The following is a 27,377-nucleotide window of genomic DNA, read 5'->3' on the forward strand; positions in this document are numbered from 1 at the left end:
GGTAAAATGACAAGTGAAAATAAAAGCAAGAACCACGGAAATGTGTGATGTGAAGTTAGTTTATTAAGATAAAGTACAGTGTGTTTGTCTGTTTCTGTGTGTATTTAGCTAAAGAAGCGCCTGAAGGCCAGGCGCGGTGGCTCACGCCTGTAATCCCAGCACTTTGGGAGGCCGAGGCGGGTGGATCACGAGGTCAGGAGATCGAGACCACGGTGAAACCCCGTCTCTACTAAAAATACAAAAAAATTAGCCGGGCGAGGTGGCGGGCGCCTGTAGTCCCAGCTACTCCCGAGGCTGAGGCAGGAGAATGGCGTGAACCCGGGAGGCGGAGCTTGCAGTGAGCCGAGATCGCGCCACTGCACGATCTGTCTGCCTGGGCGACAGAGCGAGACTCCGTCTCAAAAAAAAAAAAAAAAGAAGAGCCTGAAATCAGGTCACGGATAATCTTAAATGCCATGTTTAGGTGTTAGAATCAAAATTATATAGAATACATGTTAAGTTTAGAATCAGACATTTTAGGATTAAATCCTGGTCATTAGCTGGGTGACTGTGGACAAGAGGAATTGAGCTAGCTTCATGTCCTTTTTTTGTACAATGCAATAATCAAAGTACCTGTCACATAAAGTAAATTAAGGACTGAGTGATATAATGCTATAGCTCTTAGCCTGCCTAGCACATGAAACACTTAATAAAGGGTTAAATATCATTATATGAAAAGGAAGGTATTTAATATTTACTATAATAATAAAACCCCATCTACTACCCCCAATTTTCTGCTGAACCTCAGCTACATACTATTATTTGCCACCTTAGGGTTTTCTTTATCCACTTGAGAAATCTGGAATTTCAACTGCGTTGTGTGTATAAACTGGATTCACTTCAAACAGTGAGAAATGGAAAGCAGAAATAGACCCTATTATCTGATAATATTTTAGAGAATTGGTTTACAGTTTTTTTCTGACCATGGGAAGACTGAAAATATTATCCTGCATGTACACTTGCAACCCCACTATTCTAAATATTCAAGAGTGTTTCTCTCCTTTAAAATAATTTGCTTTAAAAATGTTTTAGTGACTGGTAGAACCTGGAAAACTCTGATGGTGGAATGTTTAGCCTTATTCAAGGTGAGAGAGGAGGTGCCAATTCTTTTACACAATGTGAATGTAAATGATCAATGTGATATGTAAAGTACCGACCACCACTTAGAAACTTCTCCATGAAAGTAGAAAAGAGTACATTGAATCTCTAAGTCAATGCAGGAATGTAAGTCAAGATGCCACTGTCATTAAGGGTGCCACTAATTTCCTAGGGACATTTTAATTTATTGTTCAGTAAATGTTAAGACTTCACTATTCTTCAGTTCAACTTTACATGGCAGAATCCCGTGAGTGTTCACCTGTATCCCCAGGTGTGTTCAAAATCTTTGGGATCCCAGTGTTACTTTATGGTGATAGAAGTCAGAATCCTTCAGTTTTTTTTTTTTTTTTTTTTCATTTTTGAGACGGAGTTTCGCTCTTGTTATCCAGGCTGGAGTGAAATGGTATGATCTTGGCTCACTGCAATGTCCGCCTCCTGGGTTCAAGCAATTCTCTTGCCTCAACCTCCCAAGTAACTGAGATTACATGCGCCCATCACCACACCCAGGTAATTTTTTGTATTTTTAGTAGAGACGGGGTTTCACCATGTTGGCCAGGCAGGTCTTGAACTCCTGACCTCAAGCGATCCTCCCGCCTTGGCCTCCCAAAATGCTGGGATTACAGGCGTGAGGCACCGCACCCGGTCGGATTCTGACTTTCAAGAAGCAAAAACTTATATAATTATACTAATATGTACCTACGCTATTGGTAAGTAACAAAGTATTTTATGTCTGTTACTTCCTTTGAGACTCATGACATCAAGGGAGGAGCAAAGATGAAAGAATTTTGAGTCTACCAATAATGAAACAAAGACAGAGAAATTATTTTTACTTGTTGAAGACCAGAGTGACAAAAGTATAGTTTCACAGATCATCGGTGACCTATCTCGATATTCTGTTCAATGTAATATAGCTATTGATTGATTAGTTTCATGATCAAGGACAATTTTTATTAATGCAAATAGGTTGTCACTAACATAACCTACTGGCCTTCTTAAAAGGAACCTTAATCATGTGAGCAATCTTAGCTATTTCCTAATGAAGAAAGTAATACCATGCTTCTCTTAAGCATCATTTAAATGGAACTATGAGATATGAGGTTGCCTCTGCTAACTTAGTAAAAACGCATTAGGACAGCAACATAACACATTCTAAACACTTCAAATTCATACTTCCATGCAGTAATTCGATTTTTTGGAAACTGAAAGGATATTATAGAGAGATTTTAAATAAAGTGTAATTACTTAGACCTTTAACTATGCTGATGAGGTTAAGGTGAATAATCATGTGTCTAATTATGAAAAAAACACATAATGGGCCAGGCGCAGTGGCTCACACTTGTAATCCCAGCACTTTGGGAGGCCGAGGCAGGTGGATCATAAGGTCAGGAGATGGAGACCATGCTGGCTAAAATGGCGAAACTCCATCTCTACTAAAACAACACACAAAAAAATTAGCCGGGCATGGTGGCGGGCACCTGTAGTCCCAGCTACTCAAGAGGCTGAGGCAGGAGAATGGTGTGAACCCAGGAGGCGGAGCTTGCAGTGAGCTGAGATTGCACCACTGCACTCCAGCCTGGGTGACAGAGCGAGAGCAAGACTCTGTCTCAAAAAAAAATAAAATAAAATAAAAAATAAAAACACATAATGAGCTTCTTAAGCAAATGACAATATCACCAAGTTCCTTTTCTCAGCTTCTCTTAACCTAATCATTTATGTGAATGTGATTTTTACTGTATCAAGTACTTTAGGTTGAAAAGCGTACATCATATTCAGTTATCTTTTTTAAAAAAACTATTTTACAGAAGTTTTTATTTAAAAATTTAATTTTGCTGGCTAATGAATAATAATTATTTTTGAATCTTTATCAACATTACTCTTTATATTATCATACTAAGAGATTACTTTATATTATTATTTCCTCAAATTATTTCAAGTATTTTTTGTTGTTCTTTTGTCTAAAAGTTCTATTTCAGGAATGTATTTCATATGCATGATTTCACTTAATCTTCACAATTCTATTTATTCCCCAGAACACTGAAATCTAGAAAGCTTATCCAAGTTATCATAGTGGAAAAGTCAGAATTAGAACCAAATTCTGTATGATGATCCCTGATAGAGCAGGAGCACAGTCATCTCAGACAAACACGGCCACTGTTAAGTTTCAGCTCCCTTTCTAGCCTCATGCATTTTAAGGAAATTACTTCTCTTCTAACTACAAGCAGCCACAAAGAGCAGACAATAAAACACAGATAAGACAGCTTGGGCACAGAGGGAGGTGGGAGGAAAAGTCTCTCAGGTAACTGCCAAACTTTACCCTTATACAATGGGCCCAGTAAAACAGTGGGCCTTAGTAAGCACATTCCTTTCCCTTCAGGTGCGCTAAGATGGGGAAGCTAAATGCAGACTCGGAAGGATATGCCTGAAGTTGCAGAAAAGATGTATGGGAGCAGACACACAATTCTCCCTCCCAGATAAGCACAACAAAGAGACACAGAAGCAATCCAAGCCTCTGATAAACTCTCCCACCCTGAATCCTTAAAAACTCTTGGTCTGTAAGAGAGTGTGGCTTCTGACCTAATTCAGTCAAAAATCCCTCCCAGGTTTGAAATAAAGCTGTTGACTGTCGAGCCACCCTTTGTGTTTCTCTCCTCTTTCTTCAATTCTTACAATTACAAATTATTTTCTATTAATGACTGTATTATGGGTGAATATATATGTTAATATTTAGGAAATAATATTAAAGTTCATTGTTTGCTCCCTTAAAATTTTGATACCATGTGCTTAAATGGTACTGAGACCTTCTTCCTTTTCCTATCCAAAAAGATATACTTCACAGCTTGTTTTCCATTCTGCCATCCTACAAAATATGGAAATTTTATGCAACTATTTAGTTGAATTAACACCTTGCTTTCAATTATAAATTTTAATTGCATTTAATTACTGATTGTTTATATTCACTTCCAGAATAATAGGCTTTAGTTATGTATTTTTCTCAATTCTAGCCTTTTCTATATGTAGATATACTTTTTTTATATATGACATATTTTAGGATCTGTTTCCTTATTTTTTCTTAACCATAATCTATGAGGGAAGTATGAAAATACATACAAAGTTTTTGGTACATTTTTACTAAATTTATTTATTCTGAGTATCTACCAGATTAAAATATATTTAGTTTTTGTTGAGACTAATAAATAGAAAAGCATCATTAAAAAACTGTTATATTTCTAGCTTCTAATTTTGTTAAAATATCCCAGTGATGTTTTCTAGCAATAGTAAAGTAGGAAAAGATTTATTTCTTACCTGTACAATGTCTCTTTCAGCATATTTTCCTCTAGAGGAGACTCTTACATCATCTCCATCCAATTCAACCATTGCTTTAAGAGAAAATATGATCATTTATTCAGTACATTTCAGCCAAATACTAAAACAATGTGGACAGTAAGGAAATCAAGATGTATGAAGTAGCAAAATGTCCTATGAAAAGAAAGAAAGCATGTTGATCCCTTCAGGTCTTCATTCATTTCTCACACAAAACTTGACTAAGTGTGCATTTTACAGACAAATAAAGTGAGCCAAGATCTTGTGTGACTCTTTGAAAGGTGAGCAGAGCCAGTCATTGCGAAACTGTTTGAGTCTCTCTCTCCATTCTACCAGTTCTAAACTTCGGGTTATATAGTTACATGACTGAGCAAGTGATGTTAATCCATCAAATTTTAATTTTTCTTTCTAATTTAAGAAGCTTGGCCTTAATCATCATAGAATTTTCAATTACAAGTTGAACTTTATTTTTACTGAAACTACGGCAAAGTCATACACATACACATACACACATGCACAAACACATACTGCCCAATTTTTACTTTACAAACAGTTTTAAAAACAGAGGCATTTTCTCTGCTCTTATACTGATTGGATAAAGTATGATTTTTCTGAAGTACAATTTTTTTGTTGATTAAGAAATAATTTTGACATTTCCTAGATCAGCTGGTATTTGGAAGTGCTGCGATATAATGGGACAGCTGGTGATACAGTAATGCCATGCTGCAATTAAGAATATTTTCTAGGGTTTATTAAGTTTTCAGTGAGAATTCTCTAAATAATTAATTACATGAGGAATGCTAATTTGTGCTTGTATAATTCTATTACTGTTATTTCATTTTGTATACATATGACATTCACCAGACTCCAGAGAGCCACTTACAATTATAATTTTGGCCTCATCACCTCTCTACCCGACTCCAATACTGCTCAGTCAGCATACAATCCTCACTTCTTTACTCTTTTCTTTGGTGCTTAGATAATGTATTTGGGTTAAAAACATTCTTTTCAATTTTACCTTTCTACACATGTTCATGAGTCAATGCTTGGGCTGAAACACTGCGAGTATGCAAATGAACAGAGAGCTACTGTTCAATAATTTGTCAAGGTGTACAATATATATCATAATTATGTAAAATCTATATTATCAATAATAAGATAATTACCCCAATGCAAAAGACATGTTTTAATCTCCATTACTTCTTGGATATGTAAATGTAACTTATTATGTTCAAATATTTTCAGTGATTAATTCTTTTTATATCTAAATTTGCTTTTACAATTTTCACATTACTTTGCACCAATGGCAACATCCAGTGGTCACAAACACTTCTCCATTATTCTTTAACATGTTAATAATTTACAACAATTACCCTATACTCATGCTAAAATGGGAAACAAGGATTAGATGATGATCTAAGTCTCACTTTCTACAATCCTCTACAATCCCCATTGGTCTTTGTTTCATTCCAATTAATGAAGAAAAGGACAGTCATTTAGGCAATACTGTATTAGCATGAGGTCCTATAAAATATTTCCCACTTTTCAGCATGTCCCTTGGTTTAAAACACTGTAGACAGCAACAAGTGGAGGCTATATATATATATATATATATATATATATATATATTTTTTTTTTTTTTTTTTTTTTTTTTTTTTTTTGAGACGGAGTCTTGCTCTGTCACCCAGGCTGGAGCGCAGTGGCTGGATCTCAGCTCACTGCAAGCTCCGCCTCCCGGGCTTACGCCATTCTCCTGCCTCAGCCTCCCAAGTAGCTGGGACTACAGGCGCCTGCCTCGTCGCCCGGCTAGTTTTTTGTATTTTTAAGTAGAGACAGGGTTTCACCGTATTAGCCAGGATGGTCTCGATCTCCTGATCTCGTGATCCGCCCGTCTCGGCCTCCCAAAGTGCTGGGATTACAGGCTTGAGCCACCGCGCCCGGCCGAGGCTATACTTTTGAGAGAAACAAGAGAGATGGTGTGTAAGTGGTGGAGGGGTCAGGTCTACTCTTCAGGTTTGCAGACCATCTGGTCCTCAAGCAGGTGGAGATTATGAACCCCAGTCTCCCACCATTACCTCTTCCTGGAAAGGTGTATGAGACAGCTCTGCATTTCTTTCTACCCATGGGAGACACAATGAAGTTAGAAACCCTTTTATTTATCCCCTTCGTCTAACTCGAATCAAAGCAGATAGCCAGATGCTGCTTTAATTTGACTTTTTGGCTGCCTTTTAAGTATAAAGAAATCTTGCTTTGAGAAATCTTTCTTCACAATAAAGTTTCTTTTTTTAGGAGTGAAAAAGAGTCACTGGGGAAATTTATGTAGATAGTTTTCAAACCGTCTTATCAAAATACAGAGTTAAATTTAAATACTCAATCTAACAGTTTATTCTTCTTTCGTCTACCTTCAAAGGACAGATGGCAAAATATTGTATTTCTTGCCCATGCAAACAATGTCTGTCAGGTTAAAAAATGTGTAGATGTTGGATTTATGTGGTTAGCTGACGAAATCTGTCATATGGTTTGGCTCTGTGTCCCCACCCCAATCTCATGTCAAATTGTAATTCCCATTCTCATTGAGGGAGGGACCTGTAATCCCCACATGTAGAGGGAGAGAAGTGACTGGATTATGGGGGTGGTTCCCCCATGCTGTTCTTGTGATAGTGAATGAATTCTCACAACATCTTATGGTTTTATAAATAGCCTTCTTTCCTGCCCTCTCACATGCTCTCTCTCTCCTGCTACCATGTAGGATGTGCCTGTTTCCCCTTCCACTGTGATTCTAAGTTTTCTGAGGCCTACCCAGCCATGTGGAACTGTGAGTCAATTAAACCTCTTTCCTTTATAAATTACCCAGTCTCGGGTATTTCTTTATAGCAGCGTGAAAACGGACTAATACAATTTGCGAGTTGGATTTCGGTCAGTCAGTTCATATCTGTGATATATACACTTACTCTAGAGTAGATTTGGAAGTGCCATGAGAGGCTCCTCTGATAGGAGAGCAACAATTTGACTAGTCAGAGATTTTTCTATATTAAACATGAGTCTAATATAGAAACTTTTTTTTTTAGCCAGGAAGAGATGTGTTTTGAAAGGAAAAAAAGAAAAATACTTCAGAGAAGCATCTATTGTCTCCTAGAAGAATAATCTACTTTTCTAGTACTGGGCCCGAAGTTTTTCTATCCCATTAAAACTTCCATCATGGTGAAAACAGAAACCAGGTGTTACAGGAGCCTAATTCCCTGTTCCCATGTTTCCAGAGGAAAATTTCACTTTAACTTTTGGGAAGGCAACTTCCCTTTTCATCTACAATCTTCATTTACCTTTCTGCATGGAAAGAGGAATAGGATTACTAAGATTAGAAGAAATAACTGAGCTTGAATCACTCTCATTTGGAGCAGCACCATCCTGAGGATAAGTATAATTTCTCTCGGTGGCATGCTTAATAGGCAAAACTCTGCCTTTTTCCATAAGGAGAAGTCCTGGAGATAAGAATGAGATAATTTAATCTTGGGGGTGGGGAGGGGGAAGTAATGGGAATGTGATTATTCACAGGTTAACCGAAGTTCTCAAATTCTGCATTGCTAGTAATAAGACTGATAGAGTGATCAGAATGATTCTTGAATATATATTTTTTTCAGTTAGTTCAGGACCTCAGAGAAAGAAATGATGAATTACCATACCTTAAAACCCTAACAAATTTGCTGGGAACTAAAGAAACAAAGAAAATAAATAGCTGTGGCTATTGGATAAGGACAGTAGCCAAACGGCTGTGTCTGCTGCTCTGTATAGAAATATATTACCAGAAATATATACCGGGAAGGGTCAGTGGCTTTGCATTTATGAATCAGGTGTGGGGGCTCTCAAAGCAAAAGAACTGATTGAGGTTTACCATCTCTGAGGTCATATGCCTAATGGTGGACTTCCACAGGAGTCTGAGAGACCTGAGATTTACCCATGAAAGATACATCCTTCAAAGGCAAAAGCAAATAGTAGTCAAAGAAGAAAGCGTGAGTTATTTTAGCCAATTGGTGAAGTTTGTGAATCACAGTCTATCATTAATTAATGCAGATTATCAAGTGTGCAAAGCATGGACAGGAAAGATGTCTTAGCCTTCCTGTCTCCAGAGAGGTATCTGAAATTCATGTCTGAAGTACAACTCAAGTAGATGCTAATAGAGATAGAGAAAATATCAGCAGAAGCAGTGTCAGTGAGGGATAAATGACTTGCTTTCGAAACTGTAAGTTTATAATGCTAGAAAGGATGACCAGCCAAGATTAGAATTTAGGGACTCCAGGGTCAGCAATACAACTTGCCTGTGGTGCTTTACCTGAGACTGACAGCTCTGTGTTATCCTCATGGAGGAGGGACTGATCATTAAATAAGAATCACCCCAGTGGTAATTACACTCTAGTTAGCCACCTATGTGCCTAAGTTAACCAGTAACTTATCAAAGATTGTTTCAATAATTCTAAAACCATTCTCATTTCCAAAGCCTCAAGCTAAATAAGCTGCCATTGTTAATATAAAACACCTGAACCAAGTGAATATTATGTGTCTGCGTACTTGCTGTCTGGCTCAGAGTTCTCTTAAAGGAATTTATCAGATGACTAGGAACATTTACCCAGACCACTCGTTAACACAAGCATTTGTCCCTTAATGGGCATTTGAACAAGGCTTGAGCCTAAATGAAAAACTACCCAGCATGCCAATTTAGCACAATTATGTAAAGTCTCATTAAATTTCAGCTGGTCAGCTCCATTTTCATTTTACTTTGCTCTTTCATATGACACAACTTCTTTATTTATAAGACTAATGTCTATCAACTAGCTAGAGCCTGAAAACCCATTAAATTAGCATATTATGCTTATGTTAACATTTCTTTTCACAACCTAATGATTTATTAATTTAGCACTCATCTTTAAAGGGTTTTAGTGAACCCAGAGTGTGTTTTGCCTTGGGAACAAAAACTCAATTTAACTCTCTGTCAGTCTTAGGAAATATTATTTTGAGGTATAAACCATCTCTAATGAAACGGAAAGCTACATGTTGAAATAATCTATAAACTAGAGAGATAATATCCTAGTCAAAAGACAGGATCTTTTAATTGGCACACCTGAATAGACATCATCATGAGCTATCTATGTATATGTCTAATTATGGACACATGAACATTATATACAAACCCAAATACACAGTCACATCCTTCTACAGAGACAAGAATGGCAGAAACCTAAGAGCATGTTACATCAGATTAAATGAATTCCCAAGGAATATTATTGAAATTTTACTACTCACCATCAAATTCTGCTGGTCCAACACCTACTATAATTATTGACATTGGAAGTTTTGAGGCCTTCAAAGAGAAAACACAATTAGGTTTCAATTAAAAAACTGAGTTCTTAAGAAAATAATGAAAGACCAGGCATCATATCTCACACTTGAAATCCCAGCACATTGGGAAGCCAAAGAAGGAGTATTGCTTGAGGCTAGGAGTTTGAGACCAGCCTGGGCAACATAGTGAGACCCCATCTACACCAAAAAATAATTAGCCAGGTGTGGTGGTGTGTGCCTGAAGTCCTAGCTACTTGGAAGTCTGAGGGGGGTGGATCACCTGGGCCTAGGAGTTCAAGGCTGCAGTGAGCTATTATCATGTCACTGTACTCCAGCCTGGGCAACAGGCTGTCTAAAAAACAAAATTAAGAAAGAAAAAATAATTAAGAAGCAAATACAGCCAGAGTTTTATTTAATATTTTTTTCACAGATGTTCATTAAAATAATTTGTGAACATATTTAAAATTGTTAATACAGAATAATATACTCAATTCCATTCTTATCCTTTCCAAACTCTCTGCACACATTAATCCAGTGGGACATTCTTCGGAAATGACCAGCCCTGGGTAAGATCAAATAGAAGATAAGGAGCATCTGCTTCCACTTGCTACTCTCAGACAGAACCTTTCTAAGCTGACTTTGGGTATCTTTGTCCTCTTTTCATGTTCTTTCTCCTCAGAAAAATCTTTCAGTTGCTAAAGGGGAAAGTGGTATCAGATTCATAAAATAGTAGTAGTACCATAATCTACCTCATTTATACCCAAGGTTAGAAAAAACAATTTTCACAGTAAATAAGTGAACACAAATGATCATTACAGAGAGTTAGTACTGTTATGCACTAAATATCCTTGAGGATTTTGAGGGAGACTAAATATTTCATGTTATAACATGTTTTTTCCATATAACATATCACATATCATCACTTAAATAATTTAATAGTAAGAATGTGAGATTGATCCAGCAACAGATAGACAGAATACTAGAGCAACCACATCTTTCGCTATGAAGGTCACTGAAATATGACTATTCCTCAGGGCATCATGCCCTCTTAAACCTAAATTACTAAGTCCATATTTTAAAGTGTATTTTAATGCAATTCATTCCTGCAGCCTATATTTATCAAATGTCCACTTCATGCCAAACATTGCTAAACCTAGAGACTAGAGAGTAAAAACTATTACTTTACAGATTACCACCTAGTAAATATAGATTTTATAGATTAGTAAACGATCAAATAACCCTAAAAAAACAAACATACAATTAAGAATTATAATCAGCAGGATGGTTTTTTAATCAGTCACTATCCAGTTCTACAGAAATAGCAATTAGCTATCATAGTTCTCCTCTAACTGGAATGCAAATGTTAAGAAATAACCAGTATAAATCACAAGATTGTATACAAATAGATCAAACTAATAGAGGCAAACACACCCATGCCTGTGAAAATTATGCTATTATCTTTGTTTTTTTCTTTCGGCAAGAATTTTTTTTAACTAAAATATTCATACCCCTTAGTTTGATCCCCATGGAACAGTGGTAAGATGTATATGCGTTGTCTGGAGACGCAATATGCTGCAAAGGTGTGGTGATTTTATTTTATTGTTAACTAAAATACTCTAGTCTCTCTCTAAGTAGCACCATGTTGTCACGTAGCCAGCCCAATACGGAGTGACCCCCCACTTACATTAACTATGGACTCCTTAGTCTGGGCCATATCTGAGATAACACCATCTGTAACAATCAGAAGCACAAAATACTGGGAGCCATCCTTTACAGAAGAAGCGTATCTGAAAGGCAACGAAAAGGTAAGGAAAGTAAAACAGTTTTCTATACAGTGATGGTTGGCACATACAATTTGGAATAGTTAACAAACATTTTAATCTCAATAAAATATTTGAACATGTTAGAGGTGTATCTTATGCAAACTCTCAAATTCTTAATTATCTGAAATAACACACTAGAATAATTGCAATGTTAGTGAATGCTGCCACACAGAAATATCTGGTTGCCTTAGAAGTTCATTTACTAATAAAAGGTGTGCTAGATGAGTGGCTATTTAGTACAAAGGAATGGGCATAGCTTTTGGAAATAGACTTATCCTGACTAAGCAACACATTATGTAAGTGATCTTCAGTAAATTACCTAAGCTATGTGAATGTTATTTTCTTAGCTTTAAAATTGAGATAATAACACTTACATCTTTATATTGCTGCATGAATTAATAAAGAATTGCATGTATGGTATTCAATATAAGCATTGTATAAATGATAGCAATAATCAAATGCTTTTGGTTTTTTAACTACATAGAGATGATGGTTGCAACATTACAAATGTACTAAATGTCATTGAATGGTACACTTTTAAATGGTGAATTTTATTATGAAAATTTCACCTCAATAAAATTACACAATAGAAGAAATATTTTTGACACATTCACAGTCAAGTCTTAATATATGTTAAATCTATGAAAGATGACATGGAGAGTTATTTCAAAGCACAAAATTATGTATATGATAACAACATATTCCAGTACTTGAATTTTATCAGAATTCTCACCAAATAATACTTAGTAATTTAGAGGTGAATTTTATTAATATGTTACATTTCATTATATTTCTCTTTTTCTCTAGTTTTCTACATTCTAGATATCTAGACTATATTCTCAATAGAGATAATTTTTAAGATTTTTGCACCTGACTGGCATGCAATTCATGTCTGGTGCTAAGTAAGCATTACGGTTCTCTTAGGAGATAGGATAGTAAAGAAGACCTTGATCTGTATTTCTAAAAGTTACCAAGTAAAAACTCTCTTAAAACCTGAAGAATTAATGAAAATTCCTTTACAATCTCTAGGAGCCCAGTGAATCCCATTTGAACAAGTTGGTGACAAACAAGTAGTATAAAACATATGTCAGGGCACAACTTATTTCTTGGGCAGCAGAATTTAAAAACATATAAAGAAAAATATGACTTTCCCCCACGGACTACAGATACTAAGATTTGTCCATGCTACTAATAAAATACTGGTAATTTTAAAGATTGATAAAGTAAGTATAGTAAGTGGCATGCTGAACACACCCTGTAAGCAGGATGTTGAACAGGTTCCACAATGGACTACAGAATGAAAAATATTGCCATAATGCTGAACAATTGATCCTGGACATTAAAGAATATGTGTTAATTTATAGTAACACAACCATTGGAAAACCGTCCAAAGCAGTTATAAACCTATTCTCCCATTCCGTGTTTAACGTTTTTTGTTCTAGGGAAAAGAAGTCTAACAATTTCCCCCAAGATCTCAATTTTTAATTTTTAAATATCCATTATTTTTTAAGAAAGCATTTCTTACTATGATTCAGAAACACCGGGTTTTATATTTCACGAGAATAATGAAAGACTATAAATAGTAGTGAAAACCTTCTTAAGTACAACAGTATGGCTTTCATGCTTTTCTTACCAAATGGTACTCTTAAAATGTAAAATATCTATCAGATTAAAGAACAATACAGACAGCTGACTACTATGCAGTCATATAAAATACCGCTTCCAGTAGCTTAACTGATTTTCTTTGGATACATCAGAATGTATATCTAAGAAAAGGGCAAGAATATATTCACACTATAAGAGAGCTATAGATACAGCCTAAAGCAGATCACAGTAAACTTGGAATTTCTCTGAAGTTTGTATTATCTTAAAAATTCATGGAAATTTTACACTTTATTTTATGATAAATATATGCTTGTATTAATATTTTATATCTCTTAACTTTGAAAAACATTAAGGCTGTAGAAAGATACATGAGTTTATTGTGTGACTGTCACTACTGCTAGGCATACTTAATTTGAAAATCAATTACATTTTACTTTTAAGTGCTGTCCAATCCATTTCAGTCTTTATCACCTTTGGCACCACAAATTAATCTTTTAAAACCAGTTGTTGCCTTTGTGGCACTTGTTCTACAAGTTGGCACATTGTTGCACTTTGCCAAGTAAATCTAAATTTCAAAAAAAATCAATGTTGTATTACCATTTATTCTATTTAGCCTTTTATTTTAAAGTACTACCATTTATTCTAATTTAGTTATTATTTTGAAAGTATTATATATTTAAGATAAAATAATTAACATGCTACAGAAATGGATGAAGTAAAAAGTATAAGCTGGCCACACCTCAGTACTTTTTCTAGGAGGTGACACTGATATATAGCCTCACAGATTCAAATTATATTTTAAAGGTATTAGAGAAGCTTGCTTCTTAAAAGAACTTGATGGGGAATCTTTTTATAAATTGCATAATTAAGTCTTATTATTAAAGGTCAGTTGCCTTTTTTGAAGTATAGCCTATCTATAATTTATATCTTAATATTACTATGATATATCTGAGAGAGAGGTTAACTTTGTACAATTCAAACACATTTCTTTTGCATTTCTTTGAAAGAGGTTTCTGGGATTGTTTCTGTAAAAGTTCTTATCTGGCTGGCTCAGATTCGGGGAATATTCTTTCAGCTTATTATTAGTTCATAAGAATAGAGAGGGCAAGAAGACAAGATAAGAAACTGACTTAGGGATTTTTTATTTAAGTCGTTCAATTATGATTTGCACAATGGACTAAAACTTAACAATGAATAAAGGAATACATTTAAATATTTCAACACAAAGTAGCAGAGTAAATTTTATGTTACCAAGTGTCACCCCAAAATACTTTTGACTGGGCAATGAAGAGACCACTGTATCCACATAGATAGGTAGCTTTGTTGCATTTTCTTTTGTGTGTCTACCTCTGTAGCAGAGATAAAAAGACTTAAAGATGTAAGGCATCATAACATAGTGATTTGGAGTCAGATTATTCTGGTTTGAATTTTAATTCCACCACAAATGACCACTCTATGTATCTATTTTATCATCGGCAAAATGGAAATGACACTACTGTCACCTCTTAGAGTTGTTGTGAAGATGAATAGGTAATCCATATTATAGCACTGAACATGTTGCTAGAGATCGATCATGGGCTCCATAAGAATTGCTGACTGCACAGAGTGAATAAATAAAGCATAATGCATTATTTAATTTGAAAATTAGTTACGAGAATTCCAAAATAAAAAGTTATTTCCTAAAAAATGAAAATTCATTTTGGATAGTTATCTGGATTTTAGAAGGTTCTCAATATAAGAAAAAACAGAAAAAATTATAAATAGCCAAAAGATAGAAACTGATAGATCCCCCTTAAAAATTGAAATGTGACAGCCTCAAAACCAGTAACTCATTAGGCACAGGAAACAAAAGACTAATAGGAAATAATGAATATATTTAAATCAAGTGAAACTTTCATAACAGTCTGAAAAGATACTTGAAATTTTTACTAGTATATTAGTTTATTTTTGAAATATTAAGCTGGTATAATATACCAACACATTAAATTTATTTCAAATTACTTAAAATTATTGATGAAGAATTCTAGATAAATAGAAATTTTTAAAAATGTTAACAGGAATGTAAAAATAGTTCACACTATATACAAGAGGAAACAGATTAATCAGGGGATGCTTAAAACTCCATTTTGTTCAAATTGCATTCCACAAAAAACATTATTTTAAAATATTTTTATTTCTATTGTGATTAATAAAATTTAAACATAGTGTTTTAGACATTAGACACAGTATTAACTTCATATCTGAAAGACCCTAAAATTATTTCTCAGAATTTAAATTTGTTGTCAATTTACAACATAATGGCAATATATTTCTTTGTTTTGGTAAGTAGGATGATGATGCTTATGTGTCAACTAGACTATAAATCCCACTTATTTAATCAAAGATGGTAGATATGGTTAACATCTACCATCAAATGATTTTAAGTAAAGGAGTTTCATCCAATTAGTTGAAGGCCTAAGAGCAAAAACTGGTTTCCCAGAAAAAAAGGAATACTCACATAACGCTGCAGTATGAAATCCTACCTGAGTTTCCAATCTACCAACCTGTCCTACAAATTACATTCTTGCTATCCCTTACAATTGTGTGAGACAATTCCTTAAAAAGTATCTCTATATTTTATCTATGTCCATGTCTATATGTCTCCTATTGGTTCTGTTCTCTGGAGAACCCTGACTGATACAGTAGGTGTTAATCACAATCACATTTCCACAGGTCATTAAGACTGGCTAAGCACTATCATTTAAAAGAGTATTTAGGCTGGGCCCAGTGGCTCATGCCAGTAATCCCAGCACTTTGGGAGGCTGAGGAGGGTGGATCACTTGAGCCAGGAGTTGGAGACCAGCTTGGCCAACACAGTGAAACTCTGTCTCTTCTAAAAATACAAAAATTAGCCAGGTGTGGTGGCACACGCCTATAATCCCAGTTACCTGGGAGGCTGAGGCACAAGAATCGCTTGAGCCCGGGAGGTGGAGGTTGCAGTGAGCTGAGATTACATCACTGCACTCCAGCCAGGGTGACAGAGAGAGATTCTGTCTCAAAACCAAAAATGTTCTTTAGTTTCCTATCATAACTTCGTTAATTAAAATGAACTTGGCCAGGCGCAATGGCTTACGCCTATAATCCCAGCACTTGAGGGGGCTGACGCGAGCGGATCATCTGAGGTCAAGAGTTCGAGACTAGACTGGCCAACACGGCGAAATCCCGTCTCTACTACACAAAAATTAGCCAGGCATGGTGGCAGGCACCTGTAATCCCAGCTACTTGGGAGGCTGAGGCGGGAGAATTGCTTGAACCCAGGAGGCAGAGGTTGCAGTAAGCCGAGATCATGCCACTGCACTTCAGCCTGGGTGACAGAGCAAACAAACAAACAAAGCCTCATATGGTATTCAGATAATTTAATTAAGCAAACACCTACAGATATCTCAGTATATCCAAAGTACTGTGTTTTATATTTTTATATGTATATATGTGCATGTATATGAATGTCACAATGAATAATTCCTCCCTTCAATGTGGCAAAGATCTACGTGTAACCACAGAGTAGTATCAAATTAGTAATAGACATATGCATGGAATGGTATCATAGACCAGAAGAAGCAGAGATTCTCCGTGATTGAAGTGCAGTACATTTGGGAGAACGTGGAAATGAGGTTGGATGGGTGAGTGCTGGTTGTTGAATACTGAATGTTCTTGAATGCCAAGCTAAACCGTCTGCACTTAAATGTATGACAAGGCATCAACAGATGTTGAGTAGGACTTTACATCATTTGAAATGCTGTTCCCAAGACAGCTCTGGAAAAGGAGGACTGGAAAGGCAAGAAATCAGAAGCAGGGGCTGGAAAGCCTCAAAAAAAGCATATAAAATCTTCAATTTTTGTAAATTTGACACTTTGAGTCTTGCCTATTTTACAATATTGTTATCTCATTAATATTAATCTAGAAAGTCAAACAGATCAGAGATACATATATGAATTCTAAAAATAAACATGTGCTTAAAATCGTTATTCTTAAAAAGAATAAGCATTCTTTAAAATGCTTATAGAAAATGACAATAAAAAACTGAGCTTTTACCCACATAGGAAACATACTTTTTAAGGAAAAATGTATCAAGCCAATATAAAAAGTATGAATATATATTTGTTTTGACATTGCTAAAAATAATCTTTAATGATAATATATTAACATACACAGAATTTGTTTTTTAGACATTTGTTGAATACTTACCTCCTACATAATGGGTATGATGCTAAGTACTGTTGATAAGCATTTAAGAGTTATAGAAAGCAAAAATGTTTATAAATAGAGGTCACACACCACTATAACTACGGCGCTTCTCTTAATAGAGGAAAAAATAGTACCTCGTCTACTTAGTTGTTAAACTTTTTGAATGATAATTTTGGGTGAGACAGAAATTGTCTTTCTCAATAAAAGCTTAAAAATACAATTAAACATAAAATTCAAAGATGAAAGGATAAAAGCATTCCTTTTGTAGACTTATACTAAGAAATGTATACATGGAACTTCCTATTGTATTGGAAGGAAAAGATGACTCTTAAATAGCCATCTCTTACTGGTTTTCTTAATTTTCTCATGTAAAAAATAAATTATTAGATCATAGCTTATTTTCAAGGAGTCTGAGATATAGCAGACTGCTCCTATATTCGAGAACTTATAGGAGCTGCTCCTATATATAGCAGCTGCTCCTATATTCGAGAACTTACAAAATGATGGATAAAACAAAAAATCGCAATAGAACACTGTGAGGCCTTTAATTTTAAATGTATATAGAAATGCACTTAGATATTTTCTATCTATCATTTTAACTTTTATTATAGATATATACCAGGAAAAATATGAAATCACTTGGGAAGCATTGATGAGCACATTTCTCATAACCAACGTGAGTTCACACAAGTCCTATCATTTTTCTCTTATCTTTTTATAGAAAAGTGATCTGCAGGGTAGTGTGGCCATCAATTATAATTTATCTTGTATTAGCATGGTATTATATTCTGCTTTATTTGACAGCCATCAAGAGACAGTATATATGACATTACTTACATCAGCTAGTATAATAAGCTAGGATATGTTTTTCAGATTGCAAGTAATGACTCATTAATGGATTGTGAGATCAATTTTGGGAGCCAAGATTGTATTAAAAAAAGAGAAATAGAAAAGAACAGGTGCCAGAGAAATAAAGGTAAAACAGGTAAGACTAAGTACCATTTTTTTGTGGGGTTGTATGTGTACAGGGTTAAGATGTATTAATAAAATTCATTATTTTAGTAGAGATTGCAGATGATTTTGTCTGAAAAATTCAAGCTGAAGGGTCACACTCAGAGAACAGTCATCAATGTATCACTGTCAACCTGAGCTGGAGTTCCACAGGGAAGTTGCACTGGGGTCAGCCCTGGGTGCAAGGGATATTTTAGCATTTTGTCCACGTCCCAGATAATGAAAAGTAGAACACACTGAAACTGCCAGTAATATTCATTAGGGAAGGTGGTAAAGTACTAGAACCTTCAGAGAACTGGGGTTTCACATTACCTTTGTACTTGATAAACTGACCAAAATACAGAATTTTTTTCAAGTTCTGGCTGCATGTTTTAAAGGATATGCAATTTCTAATTATCTCAAAATAAGTCAGGGTGTCATAGGATTTACATAGGCCAAACTTTCTAGGGATTTAAACAGTGTTGTCTAATTCATTTATGCACTAATGAAAAACGATAAGTATATATAGATTTATTTTTTACATTTTAACATTTTCTTCAGAACATGTACCTGGGGTAATAAGCAATTATATTCTGATCTCAGTACTATGTACTATACACAGGTAGAGCTCTGGGAATTTATAAATTAGCTACTATATTAATTTCAGAGAAGTTAAAATAATGTGCCCTATATATCACTGAATGCTTCACGTAGTCATCTAATAGAATTCAGTCTCTTATTACTTCTATGCTACTTATTACTACTATGGAATGTGATACTAAGTAAGAATGATTTACACAGTTGACGTCACCACTGATCTTGTTATTTTCTTCATGGATGCCTTTTCCTAAGAAAATGTTTTCCTTAGTTGAACAAAGATAGTTCCTAACATAACCCAGCAAATGTTTCTTCACTTGAGATTTTAATGTACAGTTTTCAGCAAAGTATCATGATCATTTGATAGAGACTCCTTCTAAGGTGCATTTTTTCCTCACTTTCTTGGAGGTAAATTAGAAGAAAACAACTTTCATGTGTGGAGTCATACTAGCAACAATATTACGAGTTCACCATGTTCCAGTACATCAGAATAAGCACCTTGTCTACTCTCTACTTACCTTGCTACATGATTAATTACAGGAGCAAAGTTGGTGGGCCCATATAGTTGTACAGATTTCAGACTCCTGTAATAAGCCTCCATCACCCCCTCAATGCCATCACAGTAGGGGTTTTGAGGGTTCCCATTCTGTAGAAATTTGTAGGCAAAACAAAACAACAGTAAAAAAGTAAATCTCCGTGAAGATCAATTGAAAAAGAGAATAATACACATTGACAATCATAAATATTTTCTGGAAGAGCGCTTATTTATAAATTTACAATAGTGAAACAATAATACATTAGGTGATCAATAATAGATTATGATATATTATGCAGATCATAATATGATATGTGCAGTCATTAAAAATCTATACCCTTCAAAAAATGGCAGAAGAAAATTTTAAATAAGAGAAGCTGAACACCACAACATTCTAAAATTAATAGTATCTTAATTTAGACAGTTTGTGTACATGTGGAGATAAACATATAGAAATCCTAAAAAGAAGAAAACCAATGTATTAATAGTGGCTACCTCTGGGTGGTTAGATAACTGATAACTTTCCTTTCGTCCTTTAACCTATTCTCTATTGTTCCAATTTTTCTGCAGTGAACATGTATTAAAATTAGAAAAAATAAATGCTATCAATTCAAACAGTTTTACCTGATAGGAAAAATGTAACATATTGGCCACACGAACATTTTCAGGCCACAACTGATAACTCCAAGTAGAGAAGGTGTCAGAGGGAATATAATTTGGTGTGGGAAACATCAAGACAAAGCAAAAGGAAAGGAATGAAAAAACAACCCAGGTCATTCAAGGGAAATGGATCTTGCTGTTAAGAAGCACTTACTCCGGGAACAGCACCCAGAAAGGCAACTTTAACCCAAGCTCTTATTCTGGGGACAGGACCTGAGGCAACTTTAACCCTGAACATCTAGGCTGGCTTTTTCATACCTTAAATGCTCTGTCATTATTAGGTTTAATTTTCCTAGTCCAAATTATACAAATAACACAAGACCATGTATTAGTTATCTATTGCTATGTAACAAATTACCCCCAAAATTATACCCTATGTATAGTGGCTTGAAACAATGAACATTTATTATCTCATACATTTTTGAAGTCTCAGGAATCCAGAAGCAGCTTAGCAGCGTGGTTCCTGAGCAGGATCTCTCATGAGGTTGCAGTGAAGATGCCGACCTGGGCTGAAGTCATCTGAAAGCGTGACAGTGGACAGAAGGATCTACTTCCAAAAAGGCTCACTTACATGGCTGTTGGCAGGAGGCCAAATGGACTCTCCACAGGGTTGCTTGAGTGTTCTCATAACACGGCAGCTAACTTTCCCCAGATTGAGTGATCCCAGAGAAAGAGCAAGGACAAAGCCCCAATGCCTTTTATAAGCCAGTCTCAGAAGTTACATATCATTACTCCTACTTTAATCCATTTGCTAGAAATGAGTTACTAAGTCTAGCTCACATTTGAGAAAAAGGAGATAGCCTCCACTTCTCAAAGGGGAATATCTAAAATTGTGTGCATATATTTTTTATACACTAGTGATAGTAACTACTTTTAAATAGGGTTAGCAATAATTTTAGCATACATGTTTTTACCTGAACAATCACAAGTAACTGGTAATTTATAACTAAAATTTGTTGAATTCTATATACCAAGTTTTATACTAAAATATTTACATATAACTTTCATAACCCTAAAATTGTAGGACAGTCATTAACCCCACTTTATAAAGAAACCAAGGTAATGAAAATGTTGATACTGTACCCAAGGTCACACAACACAAATATGAGAGCTAAGATTTAAACCAGGCAGTCTAACTCCAGAGCTCAATTTCTTAAACACTATTATGCTACCGAATTATGAAATACCAAGCTTTTTTACTTTTTCTTTTGTGTGTGTGTGTGTGTGTGTGTGTGTGTGTGTGTGTGTGTGTGTGAGACGGAGTCTTGTTCTGTTGCCCAGGCTGGAGTGTAATGGCCAGATCTCGGTTCACTGCAACCTCTGCCTCCTGGGTTCCAGGGATTCATCTGTCTCAGCCTCCCGAGTAGCTGAGATTACAGGCATGCACTACCAGACCCAGCTAATTTTTGTATTTTTAGTAGAGACGGGGTTTTGCCATGTTGACCAGGCTGGTCTCGAACTGACCTCAGGTGATCCACCCGGCTCAGCCTCCCAAAGTGCTGGGATTACAGGTGTGAGCCACCGCACCTGACCAAAATGCCAAGATTTCCACAAGGCTGGGGATCTTAGGAAACTGGGTCAAATGTTACCAACTATTTCAATTTTATCATTCGTGAGAGAGGGATTTATATCCACTTTTTTTCTTTTAATTTTGTCTTTTCAAACATTTTTATTAACCCTCATACATTTTTGAAAGCATAAAAATAAAAGCCTTCTTTACATTATAAAACTGGTTGCATGACTTGGCTGAAAATAGAATAAAAAGATAAGTTTAATATTTAGCACAAAGCAGTTAGTGTTCTGATGTTCATCTGAGCCGACCTAGTTCACATTCCTTTAAGATTCTGTGGTGCTCTTTTCCCCTGATAAGGTATTAAGCTAATTAAAATTAAAGTTCATTACTGATTTTGGGCATATAAAAATGTATTATATATCTACCTTAAAGGAACAGTTACAAACTAGAGTAGTCCTGAGCTACTTTTATTTTTTAACATGTTGATTGGAGGTTTACATTTTGATGAAACTGTATGTTACCACTATTTCTCTGGAATTGAAACTACAAGGTCACCATTTTTCTCTTCTTTGATAACATAAAGGTAATCATTAGATGTTCTATTCATCATCATGGAATGTTTAATGATTTCTGAGTTAGTTCTAATGCCATAATAAGTTGCTCTAAGGTTTCCTCATATGTCTTAGATGATAAGAATATCTTACCACATAAAATTATGACTTCTTTTTAGCATATGCTCTGGATTACATCAGGATTATTTTAAATATTTTACAGCTACTAAAATGAGATTTTCTTCTTAATGAGAAAGTTGTAATGAGTTATAAAAAGAGTTTTAAGACTGTTACTTGCACACACGTTTTTAGCGGCACAATTTGCAATTGCAAAAATATGGAAGCAGCTTAAATGCACACCAACCAATACGTGGATAAAGAAAATGTATACACACACATACACCCACCATGCAATTCCACTCAGTCAAAAAAAGGAATAGAATAATGGAATTCACAGCAAGCTGGATGGAGTTGGAGACCATTATTCTAAGTGAAGTAACTCAGGAATAGAAAACTAAATATTGTCCGTTCTCACTTACAAGTGGGAGCTAAGCTATGAAGATGCAAAGGCATAAAAATGATATAATGGACTTGGAGACTGGTGGGGAAAGGTGGGAGGAGGGTGAAGGATAACACCGTGACCACTGCTCAGGTGATGGTGAATCAGAATCTCAGAAATCACCACTAAAGAACTTATCCATGTAATCAAAAACCACCTGTTCCCCCAAAACTATTGAAATAAATAAAAATATTTTAAATGTGTTTAAAAACTCATTTCTTGAAATAATTATGCAGGGAATCAGTTATTTCTTGTTAAAACAAATTAGAATAAGTCCAGGTGTGGCTCTGACACAAAAGTAAAACACAGGATTTTTTTTTTTTTTAAAAGCACATTTAATTTTGTTGTTTATTAATGAAGAAGGCAAAAGACGTCCTATTTCATATTTCAAGAACCTAATTAACAACATTTCCATTTATAAAATAATACATGCTAACTTGTAGAACACATAGAAAAGCATAAAGATCTGACTTTAAAATGATCAGTAATCTCACCACTCAGACTTAAGTGTGGAGGGGTGTCCAGCTCTCACCCATTTTTCCTCCCGTTTAGCTCCCTCAGGGATTGTGCTGAGAGTGTGGACTCAGCTCCACTCAAGAAGCCTGTCATTTCTGTTGCCCCCTGCAGCCTTTGACACTTTTCAGCAGGGCTAACAAGCTGACAAAATACTGAAAAGAAGCTCTTAGGGGCTGTTGTCTACTCTGAAATGTGACTGTTGCTTACTGTGGGAAAAAGCTGAGAGAATTCTTCCTTTTATTCGATAAACAAACACCTATTGAGCTTCTGTTTTATATACAGTACAGTGTTAAAGACTCTTGGTTATTAAATTGCTGATGCCTAGTTGGCAAAAAAAAAAAAATACATACACATAAATATTAAATTGCATACATTTGTATAAATGCCAAAATAAGTGACAAGCATGCAAGTGCATTTAGGTATTTTCCAGGAGAAATCACTTGGACAGGTGTAGCGTTTCTCTATTGGTCCACATGGAAGACCTTCTTTTAAGGACCACTGGCCACAAGCTCATTAGAAATACCTCTACCAGAGCTCCGCACTACTGTGTTTTCAGTTATAACCCCAAAAGGAGTCATCAAGAATTATAATGAGAGGAGAGCAATGACCCATTCTTTTCATAACCATAAGTCTTGAAATGGTAATACTAGGAAATTCTTCCTTTCCTCTCCCATTCCTTTTTCTTTTCCCATAGTGTGTCTCACATAAAAAGCTGGGATTTACTGAGACCTTTTCAAATGAGCAAAGCTTAAGTTCAACATCTGTGCCAGCAAAACTTACACGCTGGGGGTAATTTAAGTTGTTAAGAAGACTCCCTTGCTATCCAAAAGAATTATGTGAATTTGGTGAGATAAATAGGTTAATGTTAGAGAATATATATCACAAATTCATGCCATGGAAACATGAGGGTTTATTAACACCAGGTAGTTCATGAAAGGCCAGACTGTCATGAAACTGAACTTTTTGTATTTGTCATTTTCTGTACCTAGACATAGATATTGCAGTGATTTAAGATGAGCTTAACACAGAATACTTCAGCAAGAATTAACCCTACTTAACCCATATCTGCCTTATTTATCCAACAAAACAGAAGTGCTTTGAAAAAAACTAGAGTAATATAATCACATGGTAATATTAAAGTTGAGGCATTATCATCAACACAATCGTCGTTTTCATCATCAATTTGAGAGGCTATTTTTCATAGATTTAAAGGGGTATGATCTCTATTCCATAAATGTTCAAATTGGGCACAAAGAACAGATTATGGTGTAAATAACAAAAAATATGTATCATTCCTTAGCAGTAGATATTTGTATAGTTTTGGTTACAAGGGGTAAATGTGGAGGTAGGAAAAGCAGAAAAGGAGAAAAGTGGAGGGGAGGAAAAAGGAAAAAAATACACACTAGTGGAGAAAGAAATGTATGGAAAGAAAATTAATAAACCTCTCATTTAGCTTAACACAATTACTCCTTTTCTTAGGCATTAAAATAGCTCCTGACCTTTTTCCTGAGGCACTTCAGACTTAGAATCACATGAGTGATTTTCATGGTTTTATAAGTTTCTGGGAGATTTTAATTTTCTAAGACACAACAAAATCCCAACAGATACTCATTTTTATGACACTTGGAGTGTGGCATGTGGCCTATTTCATGGAAGAAAGAATTAAGCCCTCCAGCAACCTCTCCTGAAATCGTGTGGATGATGGAACAGAAAAGTAAGAATAAATACAAAAATAAAAATGCACTACTCCTCTTAAAACATTTGAGAAAGATGAAATCTTATATAAAAAGTTATATAAAGATATATATATTATGGTGTTAATATAAGCATATATTCAAGAGGTGAGATCACAGGTGCTTTTATAAGATGGGGCTTAGCTGTAGTTAAGAGCATGAATTCTAAAATAAGACTGACCTGGGTTCAAGTCCTGTCCTTTGGGACAATGGTCAACTTCTGAGCCTCTGAGTTGAGTTATGCAACTCCTTGGTGAACTTTTCTTACCGCAGGTAATGAGATTGGCAGTTTCTAGAGCAGTGCAATGCGTCAGCATGAAGCATCTACCACATAGGAATTTTATGAAGATTATATAAGATAATGAGTATAAAGTATGTGACTTGATACTCAGTAAATACTCAGCATTGAGTCAAATACCATTTCACTGAAAACCTACTTAACCCTTGTCTGTCTTACCCAAGAAAACAAAAGTGCTTTGAAACTTTTAAAGTAATATAATCATTAGGGAATAATGAAGTTGAAACATTATCATCAACATAATCATTCTTATTTTCATCATCAATGTGGGAGACTATTTTTCATAGATTTAAAGAGGTCTGATCTCTCTGTCTTATTCTGTTTGTGCTATAAGAGAACAGCTGAGATTGGGTAATTTATAAACAATAGAAATGTTCTCACAGTTTTGGAGGCTGGAAAGTCCAAGATCAAGAAGCCGGTAGGTTCAGTTGCTTGGTGAGGGCTGTATCCTCACATTGCAGAAGGCAGGACAAGCTGAGTAAAGCCTCTTTTAAGGGCCTTAATTTCATTCATGAGGGCGAAGCCCTTGCAGACTAACTAGCTCTTAATGGCCTCACTTAATACTATTACATTAGCAGCACCTGAACTCTGGAGAGGCCAGATTGAAACCCTAGCAATATGGAGCCTATATGTGTTTTAACTGGGCTCAAAGAACAAATTAATGCCGGGCACAATGGCTCACACCTGCAATCCCAGCACTTTGGGAGGCTGAGGCAAGCAAATTGCTTGAGCCCAGGAGTTTGAGACCAGCCTGGGCAACACAGCGAAATCCCATCTCTACTAAAAAATACAAAAAATAGCCAGGTGTTATGCATGCCTGTAATTCTAGCTACTTGGGAAGCTGAGGCACGAGAACTGCTTGAACCGGACAGGCAGAGGTTGCAGTGAGTCGAGATCTCACTACTGCACTCCAGCCTGGGCAACAGAGCAAGGCTCTGTCTCAAAAAAAAAAAAAAAAAAAAAAAAAAAAGTAAGGCACAAATCCTTCCTTAACAGTACAGGTTGAGTATCCCGTACCTGAAACCAGGAGTGTTTCAGATTTTGAATTTCTTTCTTTGGATTTTAAAATATTTATATAATTAACAGTTGAGCTTCTCAAATCTGAATATCCAAAATCCAAATTGCTCTGATGAGTGTTTCCTTTCAGTATCTTATTGAGTCAAAAAGTTTCAGATTTTGGAACATTTACTTTTCTGATTTGGGAGGCTCAACCAGTATATATTTGTATAGGTTTGATTACAAGGAATGACCACAGAGGCAGGAAAGGCAGCAAAGGAGAGAATTAGAGACAGAGAAAGGGAAAAATTCAAGGGTGAGAAGAAACATATGAAAGGAAAATTAATAAACCTCATTAAGTTTAACACAATTATTTCTTTTCTTAGGTTTTAAAAATTATGGTACATTACAGATAGCCACACATTCTTTGATACTCCTCCCACTGAAAAGTAAAGGTTAATTCCTCTACCTTGAAACTGGGATGGTCTTAGTAACTTGCCTGACCAATAGGATGTTGCAGAAATAACATTTTGGTACTTCCAAGAATATGATATAAATATCCTTGGAGTTTCTGTCCTAGACTTTTAGATTACTCGCCCTGGAAAAGCTAGCTGCTACATAAGAAATCATACTACAATGAGACCACTATACAGTTATGAAGCCCTCCATAACTACAGAGACAGGCCATATATAAAACAAGGGAGAGTTGTCCAGGCAACCCTAGTTTTTCAGCTATGCAAGCTCAGGCCCAAGACATGAATGAACATGAACAAACAAGTCATGTTAGGAGACATATCAGCCCCAGAAGACATAACATGGAGAAGATCTAAGGAATTCAAAAGACAGCCAGAACTAAGTTGAAAAATGTGGCCCCAATCACCAGTTCCAGGCATCTCTAGCCATTCAAGTCACCTAAGCTGAGACTCCAGGTACTGCAAAGCAAAAATGCACTATCTCCCATTATATTCTGCTTGAATTCCTGAGCCAC

The 27,377-nt window shown here is 35.5% G+C and overlaps 1 protein-coding gene across 4 annotated transcripts in view; it reads right to left on the reverse strand.

The window, feature by feature from the left end:
• CPNE8 (copine 8) overlaps nt 1-27,377 on the reverse strand; it is a 261,364-nt gene that overhangs the window by 14,674 nt on the left and 219,313 nt on the right. For 3 of the 4 annotated variants that reach the window (XM_030938809.1, XM_030938808.1, XM_030938810.1), the window contains 4 exons: nt 19,547-19,674; nt 11,474-11,576; nt 9,754-9,811; nt 4,441-4,514 (listed from right to left, as the gene is read on the reverse strand). In XM_030938809.1, coding sequence (XP_030794669.1) covers nt 4,441-4,514; nt 9,754-9,811; nt 11,474-11,576; nt 19,547-19,674 — 363 coding nt within the window. Of the gene's footprint in view, nt 1-4,440; nt 4,515-9,753; nt 9,812-11,473; nt 11,577-14,719; nt 14,814-19,546; nt 19,675-27,377 lie in introns of those variants that run through there. The other variant, XR_004059563.1, reaches the window with a different exon arrangement.

The sequence above is a fragment of the Rhinopithecus roxellana genome, chromosome 10 (assembly GCF_007565055.1).
Source record: "Rhinopithecus roxellana isolate Shanxi Qingling chromosome 10, ASM756505v1, whole genome shotgun sequence".
Lineage (NCBI taxonomy): Eukaryota > Metazoa > Chordata > Mammalia > Primates > Cercopithecidae > Rhinopithecus > Rhinopithecus roxellana.